The sequence below is a fragment of the Sinohyriopsis cumingii genome, chromosome 3 (assembly GCF_028554795.1).
Source record: "Sinohyriopsis cumingii isolate HCF-2022 chromosome 3, ASM2855479v2, whole genome shotgun sequence".
Lineage (NCBI taxonomy): Eukaryota > Metazoa > Mollusca > Bivalvia > Unionida > Unionidae > Sinohyriopsis > Sinohyriopsis cumingii.
In genome coordinates, this window is record NC_142963.1 from 75,928 (window position 1) to 98,170 (window position 22,243).

Here is a 22,243-nt window from a genome sequence, read left to right on the forward strand (position 1 = left end):
GGGAATTTAATATGAGGAGCATTCAGCAATATTTACTTGAAGGCTGTCCCAGTAAAATTTATTTGGGACCCAGAGAAGGCACTTTCAACAGAGACACTTTTTTTAATTTTCTGTCATTTTGATAAGAAACTCTTTGAGTAATCTAAGTACTCAGGCAGATACAGTGTGACCCTACTATATAATATGATGTTGGGTCCACAAAATATCACATCGCTGGATGCATCCACGCCAGTTAGCTGAAAGAAAATGATGCATGCATAAAAAATATAGCTGTTTGGGTAATGAAAGTGGGTGCAAAACTAAATGCTTCATTTATGACTCATATCGAGTTTATAGTGAACTATACTGATAACTGAAATTTATATGCAAGAAGAAAATTAGAGACCTAATATAGTTTCCTACTTAAATATTTTAAATAATACATTATTGGATTTTGAAAATCTTGGTGATTTTCAGCTGCTCATCAATCCTCAGATGGTCAATTTGTGAACACATAAATCTTCAGCTATATGTTTGACAGAAAAGGCTATATGTTTGACAGAAAAGGCTATATGTTTGCATGTACCGTTATCCATTGTAAATACCCACTTATTAACACTTGACACTCATTTGTATCGAAAACTACAGCAAGAATAATTGTTAATCAACAATATGGTCATTTTTATAGGGAATGGATAACATTATATACTGGTGAACTGACCGCATGATGGTTGCCTAACAAGCTAAATGTGTGTTTTTTTTTAAAAATGTTTTATAAATCAATGCTCCATAATTTGAACATTGAGCTGTGGGAGTAACTTTGATGATTAGCAATTGTTTGGTGTTTGGTTGTATATGCAGTTTAATGAGCAAACATATATCAGCTCTTGTTTGAGCAACAGTTGTACACAGTTGTACACAGAATGCACTGAAAGCAAACAGAATGAAGACTTAGAGGCTTTGTTGTTGATGAACAGTTAATAACAAGATTATCAACTGACAGCTTCCAAAAATAAACCAAGATCAGAGTGCAGTGATTGACAAACACATTTGAAATGATCATTCACAAATAGAAATATTTAACAACTTTATTCATATAAGAATTACACAATCATAAGACACTATTTTCTTCAAGAATGCAACATGTCTTGCAGAATTATTAAATTAAATTCTGTTTAGTTTGGCACAAAGCTTCAAGGAATTGGTGAAACTGTTGTAAAATTTTAGGAGTAATGCCACAGTTGTGTTATATTGGAACTCATACATGATAAAATGATAATGAACTCATACACTCATAAAGTGATTCTTAAAATTTTACACATTAATTTGCATAGTTTGAGGAAAAAGAAATGTTTTCTTTCCATGATTGAAAAAATGTTTTAAATTTCAGTGGTCACACCACAATGGTGTTATATCCGAATACATGCTATAGTGGGGTTTCATTGTATTTATAACTGGCATCTCTGGTTGTCACATGTATAAATGGTACAGGCCTAAAATACACACATGATACTTGATAGGCTTATTTCTATGTAGATGACCTGCTTAGGTTTTCAAGACATTATTGCAATTTTTCAATGTTTTGTTGCACATATTTGTTTCGAATGTGGAATGTTTTTGAGGTGGGAACAAAACATTGAGTATAACTCATGTTTACTCCAATACTATGGAAAATTTATGGGAAGATTAAAGTGGATGACTTTATAAGCATGGAGTTTTCACCTATGACACCTAGTTAATCCTAAATGAAACTGGCGCCCATGATGCATCCATTATGGATGTCATAATGGCGGTCTTACAAATTTTGATGTCAGTGCTGCCCATAAATGGATGGTCATATTAATGTGGGATTTTCACCAAAGGACATCTAATGATGTCTGTTTGGTCCTAAATAAAAATTATCTCATTCTGATATCCACTATGTCCACCACAGCAGCTAATTTGAAGATTTTGTGTCACTGTAGAATAACAAAGATGGCTTCAACACTCAACAGTTAAAATGAAGAAATGGTCTTATCTTGAAATCTCATAAAGTCAGAAGAGCACTAGGTACTCATGTTAACCTTTGAGACTGTGATCATTGTGACATTAGGTACTCTTGTTAACCTTTGAGACTTGGATCATTGTGACATAAGGTACTCTTGTTAACCTTTGAGACTTGGATCATTGTGACATTAGGTACTCTTGTTAACCTTTGATACTTTGATCATTGTGACATTAGGTACTCTTGTTAACCTTTGAGACTTGGATCATTGTGACATTAGGTAGTCTTGTTAACCTTTGAGACTTGGATCATTGTGACATTAGATAGTCTTGTTAACCTTTGAGACTTGGATCATTGTGACATAAGGTACTCTGGTGAACCTTGGAGACTTGGATCATTGTGACATTAGGTAGTCTTGTTAACCTTTGATACTTTGATCATTGTGACATTAGGTACTCTGTTAACCTTTGTGACTTGGATCACTATGTCATAAATCTTATTTAAGCATGATTAAGCTAAAACTACTTCAGATAGAATAAATAAACTCTGTAGACATATTTAGGCATATTTGCTTCCATATGCAAATGACCAGAGTAGGGTCTTAATTATTTACACATTCTTTAATTTTTTGGACCATGTTGGGATGTTAAAAAAAGCAAATGAGGTAGGTAAATAAAATCAGATAGGCATATTTCTCTTAATATTGGATGACTGTAGGACAGATTCTCATGCCAAGAAAGCAATTTTTCAATATTTTTCATTTTAAAACATTTTTTGATGTACAGAATTGTTTTGCAGAATACATTGTTAGCATGATTATAACAAAAATACTTCAAGCAGGCAAATGGAATTTGATGTAGATGTTTGTTTTGAACCTAGATAATATTATTCAGTTGTTGTAATATTGTTTTTTTCTTCATTTTAAATTTTTGACATATTGGTCTGCATCACAGCAGTAGGGGCATACCTATTTTACAAGCACAAATCAGGTATCTGATAAAATGTTTTTTCATGTACATATTTTTTTATCAGTTGGCTGCTTAAGATTCACACTGCATCTGAAAGTGATCTTTTTATTCCAAGCTTGCTTATTCAAACCCTGGCCATGTCATACCAAAGACTTCTTAAAATGGTACAAACAGCTGCCTCTCTAGGCATTCAGAATTAAGAGATTAGTGTTAGGACTGGTCTGCCTGTTGTCAGGATAATGTGGCTGGGTGGGACATCATGCTACATGTCTGCAGCATGATGTCCCAGCACTAGACATAGCTATAAACTGTCACACTGCAGACATTATAGCGATATGACTGAAACATTGCCAAAGCTACATTAAAAATCCAAATCACACATACATATGCCCCAGCTTGTTTATCGAGTGCTGTAGTAGTTACTCTATAGCATGACACATTTAACAAAGAATAGTGTATTTTAATTATGTTTACTTCATCTCATTACTAATATATTACAGTGGTGTGCCCACCAGGGAAGGAAGACATAGGTTATGGTTCATGTACACCCTGCCAGCGAGGATATTTTAAGTCCGAATATATAACTGCTAAGTGTACTGCATGTCCGGCACAAACAACAACAGTCGGAGAAGGATCAAATTCATCACGCAGCTGTAGTCTGCGTAAGTTATACTTTAATAACCTGAAGCAGTTGCAAACCGTGGTCACTTCTTAGAAAATGTTGTGGCTGAATGATGTATGTATGCATTCACTATTCCAGTACTGAATTTTCATTAGTCCATCACTGTAGCAAAGTAAGTCCATATTATCATAAGTTCTGACAAGGCATTTGATATAGCAAAGTGTTTGTTGGCATCCATTGTGGTTGTTTGTTATATTGGGGCATTTATCATATGAAATTCATTATTCCAATGGTTTACTAGATGAATATGGCTCAGTCTTTGTAGCCAAGACTCTTACAAATGAAACATGGCTTCGGGAATTTATTGAGCAAGGCCTAACTCTAAACCTAAGTTATGTATGCCAAATTTTTGAATATCATGACATTTTATAACTGTTACAATTTTCAGAAATGAACAAGTCATAATCATTATAGGAAAAAAAGTATTAAGTGGAGTAGTAAGTTACAAAGTGAAAATTTAAGAGGGACTTAATCATATAATCCTAAATGTTCCATCACATGTTAAAATATACAGGATGTTCCAAATAAATTCCAATAATCTTGTATGTCCTGATATACCACAATGACATAACCCAGAATTCAATAATCCCTAAGTTGTGTTTGAGTCTAAAAAGTCAATGAGCACATTGTAATTCCAGTGAACAATTATAATAAATAATTCCCCTAAATTATATCTTAACATAACATTATATTATTCCACAGACTGAACTTAAAATTTGAATGAATACTTCTTTATCTAGTCTACTTTATATGCAGAGAGTCATCTGACATGATACAACAGAATGCCATGGATGTGGGGAATGTCAAATGGGAAATTCCATCAAATTTGTAAACACGGTCAGGTTTTGAATTTAAATTCAAGTAAATATAAAAAATAAGTTTGACATAACCCTTAGTCATGACATTAGTCAGGTAGGCAAAACCTCTACCCTTAATCTTGGAAAAAGGTCCAGCACACAATATACATATAAATACTAAACGAAAATGTGATCTTAATAAAGACTCTCATTACAGTAGAATCGAAAATCAGTCTCCTAACTGTCATTCCTGAATTAATCAAAGGATTAAACATTAAAATTAAAATATGCTAAATAAATCTAGAAATTCCCTGAATCTACTTTCTCACTTCAATACATTACATGATTTTATTAAAGAGATCAATTTCTCTCTTCATATCTTGGTATGGACAACTCTGTCTTTTGTACCTAATACATGGCAATTCACATGTATGCAGCAACTTTTCAAGGTTTTCAATTAGTGATATAGATGCCACTTCTACTACTCATTAAGCAAACACTGATCAAGATTATCTTTCTTTGAATACAATGCTAACTCTGTAACTGTCATTAATGTCAAAGGTATATCTGAATGGAATGTCAACCTCAGCCATAGATAATGACAAGGAACAAGCATAATGGTAACATCTTTATATATTCATCAGACAGTCCACAGTCCTACAACATTTCTATGACCCTATCAATTCCACAAACAGTATGTTTATTAAGGTGCCTGATTATAAAGAATGGACTGATGGTGAATTCCAGCTGTTTGCTCACAACGACTTATCACTTCCCAGTGAGAGATCAATCAGCCAATTCTGATTCTCCAGTCATAAAAATGTTGTGATTGATGAGTATCATTATTTAATATTTGCTGTGAACCTCTTGGCTATCCAGATACCAGGGATTCTTGTCAAATAAATGATCTAGCAACCTACAACATCAGTAAATTTCAATAAAATAAAAACAGTTGATTGGTAGCTCATTCATTAACTCATTAACTCCTGGAGATTCTTTTAATTTTCACCTGAAATAGGGATGGAAAACACATGGGGGGGAGGTTACTTTTTCATACATCCAAATACATCTGATTATAAAAGATTTTCATACAGCTAGATGCCTAGGTGTATTAAAGACATTTGTGACTGGTTATTTCATTTTCACATGTGAAGAAGAATGAAAAGTGGATTTTTTGTTTGCATGTTGGACCCATGATTTTCACGTCCTGGTAACTTTTTTTACTCCAGATCTCAAACTTATCCTATGTTTTGCAAAGGCTTGCCTATCTATGTGTAGTTTAGACCAGTCTGCTTTAGATCTCAGACCAAAATGTCTACAATCTAAATGCCAACTCCAGTTCTGAAAACTGGTCATTTTTTGTCCCAAATTATTGGATCTCAAAACTTGGGTTTTTCCTGCTGTATTTTGCATTATGAGTAGAAAGCCTATATTTTTGGTATCATTGTGTAGCTACATATGGCTAACATTCTGTAATACCACCACTTTGGTATCATGGTAGATCTGGCTGCCATTCTGTAATACCACCCACTTTGGTATCATTGTAGAGCTACATCTGGCTACTATTCTGTAATACCACCCACTTTGGTATCATCATAGATCTGGCTGCCATTCTGTAATACCACCCACTTTGGTATCATTGTAGATCTGGCTACAATTCTGTAATACCACACACTGTGGTAACATTGTAGATTTGGCTGCCATTCTGTAATACCACCCACTTTAGTATCATTGTACATCTGGCTGCCATTCTCTAATACCACCCACTTTGGTATCATTGTAATCTGGCTGCCATTCTTTAATACCACCCACTTTGGTATCATTGTAGACCTACATCTGGCTAGCATTCTGCAATACCACCCACTTTGGTATCATTGTAGATCTGGCTGCCATTCTGTAATACCACCCACTTTTGTATCATTTTAGATTTGGCTGCCATCTGGTAATACCACCCACTTTGGTATCATTGTAGATCTGGCTGCCATTCTGTAATAACAAACACTTTGGTATTATTGATGATCTGGCTGCCATTCTGAAATACCACCCACTTTGGTATCATTGTAATCTGGCTGCCATTCTTTAATACCACCCACTTTGGTATCATTGTAGACCTACATCTGGCTAGCATTCTGCAATACCACCCACTTTGGTATCATTGTAGATCTGGCTGCCATTCTGTAATACCACCCACTTTTGTATCATTTTAGATTTGGCTGCCATCTGGTAATACCACCCACTTTGGTATCATTGTAGATCTGGCTGCCATTCTGTAATAACAAACACTTTGGTATTATTGATGATCTGGCTGCCATTCTGAAATACCACCCACTTTGGTATCATTGTAATCTGGTTGCCATTCTGTAATATCACCCACTTTGGTATCATTGTAGAGCTACATCTGGCTACCATTCTTTAATACCACCCACTTTGGTATCATTGTAGATCTGGCTACTATTTTGTAATAGCACCCACATTGGTATCATTGTACATATGGCTGCCATTCTGTAATACCAAACACTTTGGTATTATAGTAGATCTGGCTGACATTCGGTAATACCAAACACTTTGGTATCATTGTACATCTGGCTGCCATTACCACCCACTTTGGTATCATTGTAATCTGCTTGCCATTCTTTAATACCACCCACTTTGGTATCATTGTAGATCTGGTTGCCATTCTGTAGTACCACTCACTTTTGTATCATTGTAGAGCTACATCTGGCTACCATTCTGTAATATCATCCACTTTGGTATCATTGTAGATCAGGCTATCGTTTTGTAACAACACCGACTTTGCCAAAGTAGGTGGTATTACCAACTGTCAGCCAATTCTAAAATGATACCAAAGTGGGTGGTATTACAGAATGGCAGCCAGATCTACAATGATACCAAAGTGGGTGGTATTACAGAATCGCAGCCAGATCTACAATGATGCTAAAATGGGTGGTGTTACAAAATGGCAGCCAGATCTACAATGGTACCAAAGTGGGTGGCATTGCAGAATTGCACCCAGATCTACAATGATACCAAAGTGGGTGGTGTTACAGAATTGCAGCCAGATCTACAATAATACCAAAGTGGGTGGTATAACAGAATGGCAGCCAGATCTACAATGATACTAAAGTGGGTGGTATTACAGAATTGCAGCCAGACCTACAATGATGCCAAAGTGGGAGGTATTATGGAATGGAAGCCAGATCTACGATGATACCAAAGTGGGCGTTATTGCAAAATGATAGTGAGATCTACAATGATACCAAAGTGGGTGATATTACAGAATGGTAGCCAGATGTAGCCCTACAATGATACCAAAGTGGGTGGAACTACAGAATGGCAATCAGATCTACAATGAGACCAAAGAGGGTGGTATTACAGAATGTTAGCCAGATGTAGCTCTACAATGATACCAAATTGGATGATATTGCAGAATGGCAACCAGATTACAATAATACCAAAGTGTTCGGTATTAAAGACTGGCAGCCAGATGTACAATGATACCAAAGTGGGTGCTATTACAAAATGGTAGCCAGATCTACAATGAAACCAAAGAGGGTGGTATTACAGAATGGTAGCCGGTGGTAGCTCTACAATGATACCAAAGTGGGTGATATTACAGAATGGCAACCAGATTACAATAATACCAAAGTGTTTGGTATTACAGAATGGCAGCCAGATCTACAATGATACCAAAGTGGGTGCTATTACAAAATGGTAGCCAGATCTACAATGATACGAAAGCGGGTGGTATTACAGAATGGCAGCCAGATGTACAATAATATGAATGTGTTTGGTATTACAGTATGGCAGCCAAATCTAAAATGATACCAAAGTGGGTGGTATTACAGAATGGCAGTCAGATCTACAATGATACCAAAGTGGGTGGTATTACAGAATGGCAACCAAATCTATGATGATACCAAAGTGGGTGGTATTACAGAATGGTAGCCAGATGTAGGTCTAAAATGATACCAAAGTGGGTGGTATTACAGAATGGCAGCCAGATTACAATGATACCAAAGTGGGTGATATTACAGAATGGCAGCCAGATGTACAATGATACCAAAGTGGGTGGTATTATAGAATGGCAGCCAAATCTACAATGTTACCAAAGTATGTGGTATTACAGAATTGTAGCCAGATCTACAATGATACAAAGGTGGGTGATATTACAGAATGGCAGCCAGATGTAGCCCTACAGTGATACCAAAGTGCGTAGTACTACAGAATGGCAACGAGATCTACAACGAGACCAAAGAGGGTGGTATTACAGAATGTTAGAAAGATGTAGCTCTACAATGATACCAAATTGGATGATATTGCAGAATGGCAACCAGATTACAATAATACCAAAGTGTTCGGTATTAAAGAATGGCAGCCAGATGTACAATGATACCAAAGTGGGTGCTATTACAAAATGGTAGCCAGATCTACAATGATACCAAAGAGGGTGGTATTACAGAATGGTAGCCAGATGTAGCTCTACAATGATACTGAAGTGGGTGATATTACAGAATGGCAACCAGTTTACAATGATACCAAAGTGGGTGGTATTACAGAATGGCAGCCAGATCATCAATAATACCAAAGTGTTTGGTGATACAGAATGGCAGATAGATCTACAATGATACCAAAGTGTGTAGTATTACCAAATGGCAGCCAAATCTAAAATGATACCAAAGTGGGTGGTATTACAGAATGGCAGCCAGATCTACAATGATACCAAAGTGGGTGGCATTACCAAATGGCAGCCAGATCTACAATGGTACAAAAGTGGGTGATATTATAGAATGGTAGCCAGCTGTAGCCCTACAGTGATACCAAAGTGGATGGTACTACAGAATGGCAACCATTCTGTAATACCACCCTCTTTTTTTCTCATTGTAGGTCTGGTTGTCATTCTGTAGTACGACCCACTTTGGTATCAATGTAGGGCTACATCTGGCAGCCATTCTGTAATATCACCCACTTTTGTACCATTGTAGATCTGCCTACAATTCTGTACTACCACCCACTTTGGTAACATTGTAGATTTGGCTGCCATTCTGTAGTACCACCCATTTTGGGATCATTGTAGGGATACATCTGGCTACCATTCTGTAATATCACCCACTTAGGTATCATTGTAGATCTGGCTATCATTTTGTAATAACACCCACTTTGGTATCATCGTAGATCTTGCTTCCATTCCATAATACCACCCACTCTGGTATCCTTGTAGATCTGGTTGCCATTCTGTAATACCATCCACTTTGGTATCATTGTAGAGCTACATTTGGCTACCATTTTGTAATGGCATCCCCTTTGGTATCATTTGTACATCTGGCTGCCATTATGTAATACCACACATTTTGGTATCATTGTAGATTTGGTTGCCATTCTGTAATACCACCCACTTTGGTGTCATTGTAGATCTGGCTGCCATTCTTTAATACCACCCACATTGGTATCATTGTAGATTTGGCTGCCATTCTGTAATACCACCACTTTGGTATCATTGTACATCTGGAAGCCATTCTGTAATACCACCCCCTTTGGCATTACTGTAGATCTGGCTGCAATTCTGTAATACCACCCACTTTGGTACCATTGTATATCTGGCTGCCATTTTGTAACACCACCCATTTTTGTATCATTGTAGAACTGGCTGCGATTCTGTAATAACACCCACTTTGGTATCATTGTAGATCTGGCTGCCATTCTGTAATACCACCCACTTTGGCATTATTGTTGATCTGGCTGCAATTCTGTAATACCACCCACTTTGGTATCATTGTAGATCTCGCTGCCATTCTGTAATATCACCTACTTTTGTCTCATTGTAGAGCTACATCTGGCTACCATTCTGTAATACCACCCACTTTGATATCATTGTAGAGGTACATCTGGCTACCATTCTGTAATACCATCCTCTTTGGTATCATTTGTAGAGATGGCTGCCATTTTGTAATGCCACCCACTTTGGTACCATTGTAGATCTGGCTGCCATTCTGTAATACCACTCACTTTGGTATCATTGTAATCTGGTTGCCATTCTGTAATATCACCCACTTTGGTATCATTGTAGAGCTACATCTGGCTACCATTCTGTAATACCACCCTCTTTGGTATCATTGTAGAGCCACATCTGGCTACCATTCTGTAAAGCACCCACTTTTGTATCATTGTAGATCTGGCTGCCATTTTGTAACAGCACCCACTTTGGTATCATTGTACGTCTGGCTGCCATTCTGTACTACCAAACACTTTGGTATTATTGTAGATCTGGCTCACATTCGGTAATACCAAACACTTTGGCATTATTATACATCTGGCTCCCATTCTGTAATATCACACACTTTGGTATCATTGTAGATCTGGCTGCCGTTCTGTAATACCAAACACTTTGGTATTATTGTAATCTGGTTGCCATTCTGTAATATCACCCACTTTGGTCTCATTATAGATCTGGTTGCCATTCTGTAATACCACCCAGTTTGGTATCATTGTTGGGCTACATCTGGCTACCATTCTGTAATATCACCCACTTTGGTATCATTGTAGATCTGGTTACCATTTTGTAATACCACCCACTTTGGTATCATTGTAATCTGGCTGCCATTCTGTAATACTACCCACTTTGGTATCATTGTAGATTTGACTGCCATTCTGTAATACAACCCACTTTGGTATCGTTGTAGATCTGGCTACCATTTTGTAATACCACCCACTTTGGTATCATTGTAGATCTAGCTGCCTTTCTGTAATACCACCCACTTTGGTATCATTGTAATCTGGCTGCCATTCTGTAATACCACCCACTTTGGTATCATTGTAGAGCTATCTGGCTACCATTCTGTAATACCATCCTCTTTGGTATCATTTTAGATCTGGCTGCCATTCTGTAATACCACTCACTTTGGTATCATTGTAGATTTGGCTTATATATGCCACCAACTCTGACCAGGCTACTTGAAAAACATGTTCATGAAAATATTTTGTACTTATAAATTAATTCACCAGAAGCACAACTTAATTCAACAAAACCATTCAGATTTTAGAGAAAACCATACCAATGGGACAACCTCAGTAGATAAAGGGAACTTAGTTTTATACTTTATACTTAAGTCTAATTGTTATTAGAAAAACTTTTGACTTGTCGATAATCATATTCTCACCAACAAACTGAATATTTATCAATGTCATGATTCCATGATTAATTGCTTTACATCCTATCTAACAAAGAGAATGAATGTTCAAAATAAATGGCAGTTTTTCTGAAGAATATATATGGTACCATATGTAGTCACTTATAAATCCACCTACATTTCAATTTAAAATATATATTTTCAAGCCTTATTCATTGTTGCCTCATTACTTTTGTACTATATATACACAGTGTACCAAGTTGGAAAATGCTCTTACAAAATGTTCCATTTATTAGAAGTTTAGGAGGAAAATGTTCTTACAAAATGTTCTTACAAAATGTTCTTACAAAATGTTCTGTTTATTAGAAGCTTAGGATATTATTAAGTTTTAAATTATTTTATTTTTTGGGGGAATGAACTGGTGTATCATTTATTTTCAGGGTGGGTTATCCTTATTAAAGAATTAAGAGTTGTATATTGGCATCTTTATATGAAATATGTATTTAAATTTGCACATAATTAAAGGTAACAAGAAGGTTTAGTGTGATGCATCTAATTATATCACCTGCTTTTAATAAAGTTGTTATTATGATGATTATTATTGTTTGATCAAAAGTTTCAAAACTTTATAGTGAATGAATCTTGATCAAATGATTGTTACAGACATAAACAGTTATTTTTTCCTGTTGTCATTTCATTGCATTTTTTTATCTTTTCAGCTGCCTGTATCCCAGGTCAATATCTGGATGTTGCCAGAAACATTTGTAGTCTTTGTGGTTATGACACATACCAGGATGGGTTTTGGAAGGAGTCATGTGTAAATTGTCCACCTGGCTATGTTACACTAATGACAGGTGCCACAGCACTATCTGACTGTGTCTGTAAGTTGTTAACTTTGTCAACTTTCAACATTTGAATCACTTATCAATATTATGTGTCAAATTTTCATAAAATATTTCACAGTGCAAAACTGTTCTTGCACTTTGAAGTTTCATGCCTCCACCATATTAATCAATGGGGCATATTGTGTTATCTGTGTTGGCTTGTTCCTTAAGCTTATGGTACATACGATCCCATCATAAATTGTATTTCTGCTCAAAAGCGTTTGTAGGACTTCATGGATTAAGTCAAATTTGATACAGTGTTTCACGTTAAGAAGACTAATTTTTGGGCAAAACTTACAGAGTAGTTATGGCCCCTGTTTGACTTAGTATTTTACTCATTAGTATAGTTTCAGCTCAGTTACTTTGAATTTATGGCTTGGGATGAGACTCCACATTCAGAAGACATAGGTCAGGTGTGATTTATGGGCATCATATTTGCTGGCCTGGAAGTCAATGTGGAGTATAAATTGAATTTGCTAATTTTGTAAATTGTCCATCCTTCATCCATTTACAAGCATAAGACAAGGCCAGGTCAATACCTTGGCTTCATCTTCTTCACTACTAACCTTTGCTTTCATGAATATTACAGGTATCACTGTATGCTTCCCCCCACCCTGATTAGTTTGAAGAGAAAGATAGAGGGAGACATAGTTATTCCATCACGTTTTCTTCTTCAGCATGATGATCAACAAAAAATGTGCCCCAGTAGAAGAGAGATTTCAGCCCTTTTCTTCATGTTATTTTGTACCTTACTGACCCTTTTTAGCTAAAGCTTTTGTCAAGGAGATAAAACTCTAATAAAATAGTAAATGAAAACAAAAAATACAAACCATACTCCTTCAGTTTCAAACATAATTTATAATTAAATATTCACAATATAAATTCCATTTCAGTTAAATCCCAAAAATGACCATTTAGCATGCTGTTTTTTTTTTCTTTCTTTTTGAGTATGATGACCTTCATTTCCAACAATTTAAAATAAGATTTCTCTTTTTCAGTAAGTTTATGTACATTTACTGTAGGTACGTGACATTTGGTTTGATCTCTGCTCTTATTAGTGGTTACTTTGAATTTGACACTTCTGTCAGTGAAAACAAAATTGCTGCTGGTTGAAAAATCTTACATGAGTAAGCATTGGCATTTCCTGTTATTACATGGTACCGTATTCCCAATATCCTATGGGTGACCTCATTTCTCTATTGGTTGACTGACTAAGTTGATCTTCTTGGCCGAATCTTGCCCTCAAACAGATATCAGCTTGAATGACCTAGCCAAAGCTGTAGCATATTTGATTAGAATATAAATAACACTGCAAAGCGATATGGTTCTTGGGACAATGGACGTCATAATTAAAACAAGAAGAAATTGTTTATTCAGTAGTAATGAAATGTTGTATTGCCATTATATATGAGTAGATGACAACAGCCAGGTAATTGAACAATACTAATTACAGTCATCGTGAAAATTCTGTCTACTGCTCACTCTTTCTTCTTTTCATTTCAAGACATTTTATTTGGCTCACAAGGTGCAAGAAGAAATAAGCAATGGAATCCCTTTTTCTCGGTCACGGTTATTCATTTTCTAACTTTTCCGTTTTAATACATATATAAATAAACAAATTTAACTAACATATATTGCTGGTGCAAGCTACTTTAGCACAATTACATGGGAATATATTACTGATGATCATTCAGCTAGCGTGGGTATGTGGGAAAGCCTGCCAATAGCTTCTTATGGGTCGGTAGTTCTTCACTGGGTTTTCCAGGGTTCTTCCTCCACCAGTTATACTGGCTGCCATGTATAGCCTATTCTGTGCTGAAAACAGCATTAAACCCTAGAACAATAACAACAAAAACTGATGATCATAGGAATATTTTAAAATATTTCTCAATGTCGAGTCATATTTTTTTTTCCCACAAATCTCTTCCTAAAATGATAATTATCTTTTTCCACATTCATTTTTGTAGTTTGGAAAGAATTGTTTAGTTTTTTAGCATATAAAATATTCCACATGACATACAATAAAGTGACTTGAATGAAAATATTCATGTACAAGTTGATTCAGAGATAAGATGAATCCACTCTTTCTGGTAAAATGTATTGACTTATAGGCTGGCAAATATTGTACACTTTTTCAGAGTTGTGACCCATGTTTGACCCCTTCCTTTAATTTCCATTCATTTACTCTGAAGAAGTTCATGGCTTGAATTCAAATTTGGAATGAGACTGCATTAAGAAGACCTCCTCTTAGAATTATTAGGGGGCAGCATCTTACATTGTAAGACCTGGTCCAAAGTGTTATAATCCTAGTCTTTGAACCCATTCCACTGATCCCATTATCAATTTGCCTGTGGTTTCAATTTCTTTTGTAGTGTCAATTTCAATGAAAGTGCTGTAGCTTCCTGTATTCTTGGTAGATTTTGCATATCTAAGAGACATGTCTACATAAGAGATTTTCCCATCTCCAAGACATGTGGCTAAATAAGAGATTTTCCCATCTCTAAGACATGTGTCTACATATGAGATTTTCCCATTTCTAAGACATGTGTCTAAATAATAGTTTTTTCCCATCTCTAAGACACGTGTCTACATAAGAGAATTTCCCATCTCTAAGACACATCTCTACATAAGAGATTTTCTTCTTTGAGAGATTTAAATTGTTTTGGTTTATGGTCTTCCTGCTGTTTAACTGACCGGTGACAAGGTCAGTTGCTTCATTTAGAATGCTTGATAATTTATCTTTTGAAATATCATTCAGTCAGTGTCTTCAATGTCTCAAGGAATGAAATCTGTCTGATATGGTAAATGTAGCAAATATTTTCAGGAATATGCCGTTTTGGACACCAACAGTTGAATATACAATACTGATTACACAAGAAACCTTTACCAAGCCTACTTACTACATTTTATATCCAGATTTATATCAGATATAGTCAAAGAAAGTATGCTGTTTTTTCATAAAAAATTAAACCATTTGCTATTTGATTCTGTCAAAATCAATGTATTAAATTTTCAGAAGAAACAAAATCACCAACACTTGTTTCATTTTGAACACATGTAGTGAGTATGCCTTCTGTTTAAGTGTTGGCATCAGTTACTTTGCATGATACTCTGTTACTTTGCATGGTACTCTGTTACTTTACATGGTACTCTGTTTGTAGAAGTTGGTATACATTTTATGCAGAACTAAATGCATCCCAACCTGATCACATGGTTACATTCTGGAAATTTTGATATTTACCAGCTAATACAATTGCAATTATGGTATGTTAGTCCTTTGTTAATTTCTTATTTTTTTACAATCATGGGTGCTTTGTTACGAGACTAATTCCTTGGTAGGTTGTTTTTAAGTTGATACTGTGTACTAATGTCATCTTCTCTCCTTAGTGGACTGTCAGTCAGGCTATGAATATGTGGCATCTTCCAAAAACTGTAGAATCTGTCCAAGGGGATCCTATCGCAACAGGGATGTTCGGAATCAAACCAGCTGCAATATGTGTCCTTCTAGCCAAATCACTGCCCAGGATGGAGCTAATGATGTGTCACAGTGTAACGTAGGTAAGCTATTTTTACTGCTGCCAATAGTGTTCTGACTAATTTAATACCTGGCAAATTAAGGATCACAACAAGATTAAAACCAAGGAGCAGTAATACTGAGTGTTTCACTATTTGCACAGTTGGTTATTATAAAATTGTGCATTATATATTAAAAGTTGTAGCTGTGGCATGGACATATTTAAAATATGGAAATTTTTAACACTACAGAACATGCAGATACACATTTGGAGACATGGGGGTATGAAAGATCCACATAAGGACTTTTGTTGGATGAGTAGGTAATAATGGTACATTGTTGTTCTTTGACTGGTTCAATGCTTACAGCAAAATTGAAAAGTAACAAATAAAGACAAATGAACTCAAGTAAAAATAATACCAGTCTGACATCCAGTATGACCACCATGACAGCCATTTAGAAAATTTTCTTATTGCTACTATTCATAAATGGAAAGTCATATCAACTTGAAATTTTGCCAAATAATTTAATATTGAGCTGGCCCTATATGAAAATTGTCCCAGTCTGATTTAAATATGGCTGTGAAACATACTGAAACTCTTGGCACTAATTCTCTTGAAAAGATTGTCCTGTGAACATGAAGTTTGAACAGAAAATCTTGTAACAGTATCTAATTTGTCTTAAATGAAAATAGTGCTGATCTTACAACCAAGATGGCTGCCACAATGGTTGCTTTGAAGATTTTGTCACACAGGAATATTATGGAAGGTTAAAACACTTGGCAGGTAAAACAAGAAATGGTCTAGTCTTGAATACCTGGATATTTGTGTTGGCCCCAATGAGGAACTTTTGTTTTAATGAAGTAAGAACCTGCTTAGAAATTTACCTGCACTTATGTTTATAATCATTTTGAAAAAGTTTACACTATGTTTGCAGTTTCAGTATTGTACAGAATTATTGTAAATAATTATACCTAGTTTGTTTATTTTGTAAAAATCTGCAATTTTGCCATGGTTTGTTTTTATCAGTACTGTAGGATGAATAAGAGTTTGTGATATCATCATGTTGCTAATATCAGTCTATTACATCCCTTATCAGTACAGAGTGTTTTTACAAGCATTATGTTTATGCAGAAAATTCTTATTCCATCTCCACCTCACTTTTACATCAAAACAACAATTTTATTGGTACTTAACTAGACTGCTTGCTTTCATGACATCACAAACATGACATTCATCTTTTTTCTGTTTAATTTCAGAACATAAGTTATATCTTTGTTTTGCCTACCTTTCTGATTTAACAGGATCAGCTATGTTTTACATGTTCTATCTAAGGAACCCCCAAATTGTAATGGATATTTTCCCCATTTGATATTTCAGTATACCACCATTTCATTTAAAACACATATTTTTATCCATTAATGTTAGAAAAGTAGTGAACCATAGGGCTTTTGTGTGGAATAATTAAAATCTTCAAGTGGATATTTCAAAGGGAGGAACTTGGCTACATTTGATTTCTGCTCATAAATTATGATATTTCTAATGGATTTATATTTTTCCACATCAAAACACTAGATTGCTTTTTCAGTATTAGGACACAGCAGTATTTAAATCATCTTCCTTGTCAATAAATTAATCCAGCAGTTCTATTTAAGTTTCTGAGCATATTTTATTTTGTTGAGCTACATGTATGTAAAATTTAACCGTCTCAAATCATTTAGTAATTTATATAAACTGCAGCTGTACCTAAAGCCGTATTTACATGCATTTCTTTACCAAATATTTTAATTCATATTTTACAAAATGAAAGAAAGTAAATGCAGACATGTTCAGTTGTCTGAGTTTTCTGTTTAATCTTTGTGAAGCAGTATGACATACACTCTCTCTGGTCATTTGCAGCTAACTGCACTATTCCTGGTCAATACAGAGATCCTGTTAGTAACACATGTAAACTTTGTCCGATTGGGACATATGTCACTGAGAGGTGGAGGGACACATGTGATCAGTGTATCAGTGGCTATACAACACAGTATACTGGCAGTACCAGTTCATCAGATTGTAAATGTAAGTATTACTAATGGCTAGACTTGTTTGATTAGTTATATATTGTCTAAGTCTAGAACTGTTATAAAGCATTTTTGCTATCACAAGCAGTTAGGTTGATTATACTCCTTTACTATAACTTTTAAAAAAAAATATCTATGAAAGGAATTATGCATTTATATGAAATTGTCACTTAAATGACAAATGTTTGCTTTCTTTGTTTAGGTGACATTTTTAAAATGCTACAGGTCAATGTTGATGTTGAGTTTTCTTTTGTTATAACAGTGTTATGGGTTATTTCCTCTTTATATAAGAAGAGCCATGAAACAAGCATTCCCATTTGTATTTTCACATCATTATAAAATGAATTAGTAATGAAAAAATATTGATTTAAAGAGACAGATAGAGGTAACCTTGGTTTCTCATATTTTTAACACATTAATTAAATAACATGAATTCTTTTTTCTCAAGAATTTCATGATTTTGTGAAAAAAATACATTTCTGTGTATTTAAATTCATAAATTGTGGAAAGGTCATATTGTCACTGCATAAAATTCCGTCATTTATTGGGACTTTAAATAAGTGATTTGTAACAATCACAAAACTTGGTATCCCCATGACAGATAATTACACTGTATAATAAAGGATAAGTCAAGGTTCCATTAGCAAGCCACAGTATAGCTATTATAATGTTAACCTGTTGTCACTGTAATGAGCGAGGTAATTAGTAGCACAAAAGTTTAATGCTTGACAAAAACTGAAGTGCAGTGATTGTTTGAAAGTAGCCGTATTTATGTCAGTGAACTTGTTTGAAACTGTTTTCTTTGGCAACCATTACACAAAGTGCTGCAGTAAAGTGAACTATCTATGCTGTAAATTACAATGCAATTGCAAATGAACACATGCAGTCATTTATTATTATCAATCCTAATACATTTTGAAGTTTATGGTAAATGTCCACATAAAGGAGATTGTTAAAAGACACACTAGAGACATAACTGGTGTGAGTACAATTAAATATCTTGTGCTTGCCTGATGGAACCCATTATTATGATTCATTCTAGAACAGTATAGGTATGATGATTTGCTAGAGTCACTTACAAGGAAAGTCAGTAGGTATAGACCAGGTCAACAAAGGCACAAAATAAATGCATGAACAGGAGAAAAGCAAAATGTCATTCCTAATGTTCAGTATTCTTTAAATTATTATATTTTTTCAAGCATTTTGACAATGGTCACATGATCAGCCATTCCAAACAAAGTCTTAGTATCAAAAATACAGTGAGTACACAGGAAAGTTTGCAAAACTAATAAATTGCCTAATGGGTTAAAATAAAGTTAAAACATCATTATTGGGCAGCTTGATAAAAGATGTATAAAATTTTACCTGATTTTTTTAATTTGGAGCTTTATTTATTACTGTCTGTCACTATCATTTGCCACCTGGTGCAGTAACATGGCAACATTGTCGAGGTTAGTCATGAAAGCCAAAATATGTCAATAGTTTAATGTTTTGCCAATTGGCTCCTGGCCAGACATGGCAGTCTGATGGGTTGTGGTGTGTTGAATTAGAGACTATTGATACATTCAAACAACTGTTTCCATGATCTATATTTTGATTTATATTTGGAAAGTATAAATAGCTTTAAGTGCTTCCTTGATTTGAGTTTTCCTTGCATTTAATTTTATTATAGTTATTTTATTTTTATTAACTAATGGTTCTTGAAAATATTTATCTCTCTGAAAATTGAAGTTTTAATTCACATCATAGCTGTCTTGTGTTCAAGTTGCCTCCTTTAAGATCACGATTGTTTACAATTGTTATTGGTTACTAGGGGCCTGGAAATGATGCTTCTGTTGCACCACAATTAAAATTTAGCCTATTGAAGATGAAGGAAGTCAAGGCACTTCACTATTAAATTAGTAAACTACTTTTTTTTAATATTTTGCTGTAGTTCAGCTCTGATATTCTCATAAAATGCATCTGTAGTCTGGAAGTGTTGGCCTCACTTCTGTTCTTCTACTGTCAGTTTATTACAATGTTTTTAATGAGAAAATTGAGTACAATGAAAGAAAGTTAACTGTTTTTAAGATAATAGTAGAGTTAATCAGACAGTTTTACTGACAAGATTTGACTTGAGTTAATGAGACCTGACTTTACAAATGTTGAATGCATGTGATAATAAGAGTGGAATGTTGTAACAACTGTATGAAAGGTATCATCTATTTCGCAGATGACTGCCCATCTGGATCCAGTGTTGATGCTGCCAACATCTGCCAGCAGTGTCCAGTAGGGACCTACAGGACCCGTGAGGCCACATGGACATGCCAACAATGCCCAAATGGCACCAAAACAGCTTCTTTTGGCTCTACTAGTGTGAATGCCTGCAATATGAGTAAGCTTTTTAAGATGGGAGCTTATATTAACAATGAACTGTTCCAGACTATTCTTCGGTACAGGTACACAGTTTAAATAACAAAATTAATGCAAACTTTATATATATTTGTATATATTTAGGTAGGTAGGTCAGTCTACACACACACACACACACACACACACACATGCTAAAGTATTATGTACCATCAAATCTTTCTTTTTCATTCTATAGTTTAAATTCTATTTGCTTGCCTTTATCTTTAAAAAAAAAAAATTTGTGATTCCATTCTTTTCTTTTTGCTTTGCTTTTGCTGTTCAAAAATGTCATATTTTAATGTCATGAGCAAAAACATTGCTTTGATGCAACATGATTATGTTAATTTGAATGAAGTAGATGACAAGTCATTCACAAGTTATGCTTAAGATTCCAATGATTTTTTAATTTGAATTAAGTCAGACTCTAAAGCTGAAGTAAACAAATGATCACACATAGAGGCATTAAACTTTTCATGTATCTGCAATAGTAATGAATACATTTTTCATGTATCTACTGTAGTCAAGGATATTAGTATTGAATGCATCCATAGTATTCATGGATATAAGCATTTCATGTATCTGCAATAGTCATGGATATAAGCATTTCATGTATCTGCATTAGTCATGGATATAAGCATTTCATGTATCTGCAATAGTCATGGATATAAGCATTTCATGTATCTGCAATAGTCATGGATATAAGCATTTCATGTATCTGCAATAGTGATGGATATAAGCATTTCATGTATCTGCAAAAGTCATGGATATAAGCTTTTTCATTTATCTGCAATAGTCATGAATATAAGCATTTCATGTATCTGCAATAGTCATGGATATAAGCATTTCATGTATCTGCAATAGTCATGGATATAAGCTTTTTCATTTATCTGCAATAGCCATGGATATAAGCTTTTCAAGTATCTGCAGTAATCATGGATATAAGCATTTCATGTATCTGCAATATATAAACTTAAAAATTTAATTATATCCCCATCCAGAATACTCCTAGCAGAAAAATGCCAATCTGTAATAGTCATGGATATAAGCATTTCATGTATCTGCACTAGTCTTGGATATATGCATTTCATGTATCTACAATAGTCATGGATATAAGCATTTTATAAATCTGCAATAGTCATGGATATAAGCATTTCATGTATCTGCAGTAGTCATGGATATAAACATTTCATGTATCTGCAGTAGTCATGGATATTAGCATTTCATGTATCTGCACTAGTCTTGGATATATGCATTTCATGTATCTACAATAGTCATGGATATAAGCATTTTATAAATCTGCAGTAGTCATGGATATAAGCATTTCATGTATCTGCAATACATAAACTTAAAATTGAATTATCTCCCCATCAAGAATCTACTCCTAGTAGAGAAATGCCAATATGCTTGTCCCAGCTTGTACTCTAAATTTATTTATTGCAATGTGCTTTTGTGGTTGTGTACAATAAAGCACTATCCTTGGCACTTAAAATTTTGAATATGGAAGATCAGTTTACTGTCTATACAGTTAGATTTGATTGTATTTGATTTGATTTTAAATTTGTGGTTTTGTAGCAACCACAAAATCAACAAAATTAATGGTTACCCCTCAATTATTAGTGAATTCATTGTCATCATTATACCCATTTGTTATTGACAATTGATTTATCTATACAGGTCTGTGTCAACCTGGACAAGGATATATAAACCAGACATGTCAGCCATGTCCAAAGGGCCAGTATCAACCACAAGCTGGGCAGTTTAACTGCATATCCTGTCCAGCAAACCGTCTGTACACACTACAAACAGGGGCCACATCCATTAGCGACTGTAAGAGTAAGTATATCTGTCTTATGAC

The 22,243-nt window shown here is 34.8% G+C and overlaps 1 protein-coding gene across 1 annotated transcript in view; it reads left to right on the forward strand.

Moving 5' to 3' along the window:
* LOC149802314 (uncharacterized) overlaps nucleotides 1-22,243 on the forward strand; it is a 180,449-nt gene that overhangs the window by 58,572 nt on the left and 99,634 nt on the right. Inside the window, exons 18-23 of the mRNA XM_089951529.1 lie at nucleotides 3,432-3,593; nucleotides 12,254-12,415; nucleotides 15,806-15,976; nucleotides 17,831-17,995; nucleotides 20,210-20,371; nucleotides 22,063-22,221. Of these exons, the coding sequence (XP_089807655.1) occupies nucleotides 3,432-3,593; nucleotides 12,254-12,415; nucleotides 15,806-15,976; nucleotides 17,831-17,995; nucleotides 20,210-20,371; nucleotides 22,063-22,221 (981 nt within the window). The remainder of the gene's footprint in view (nucleotides 1-3,431; nucleotides 3,594-12,253; nucleotides 12,416-15,805; nucleotides 15,977-17,830; nucleotides 17,996-20,209; nucleotides 20,372-22,062; nucleotides 22,222-22,243) is intronic.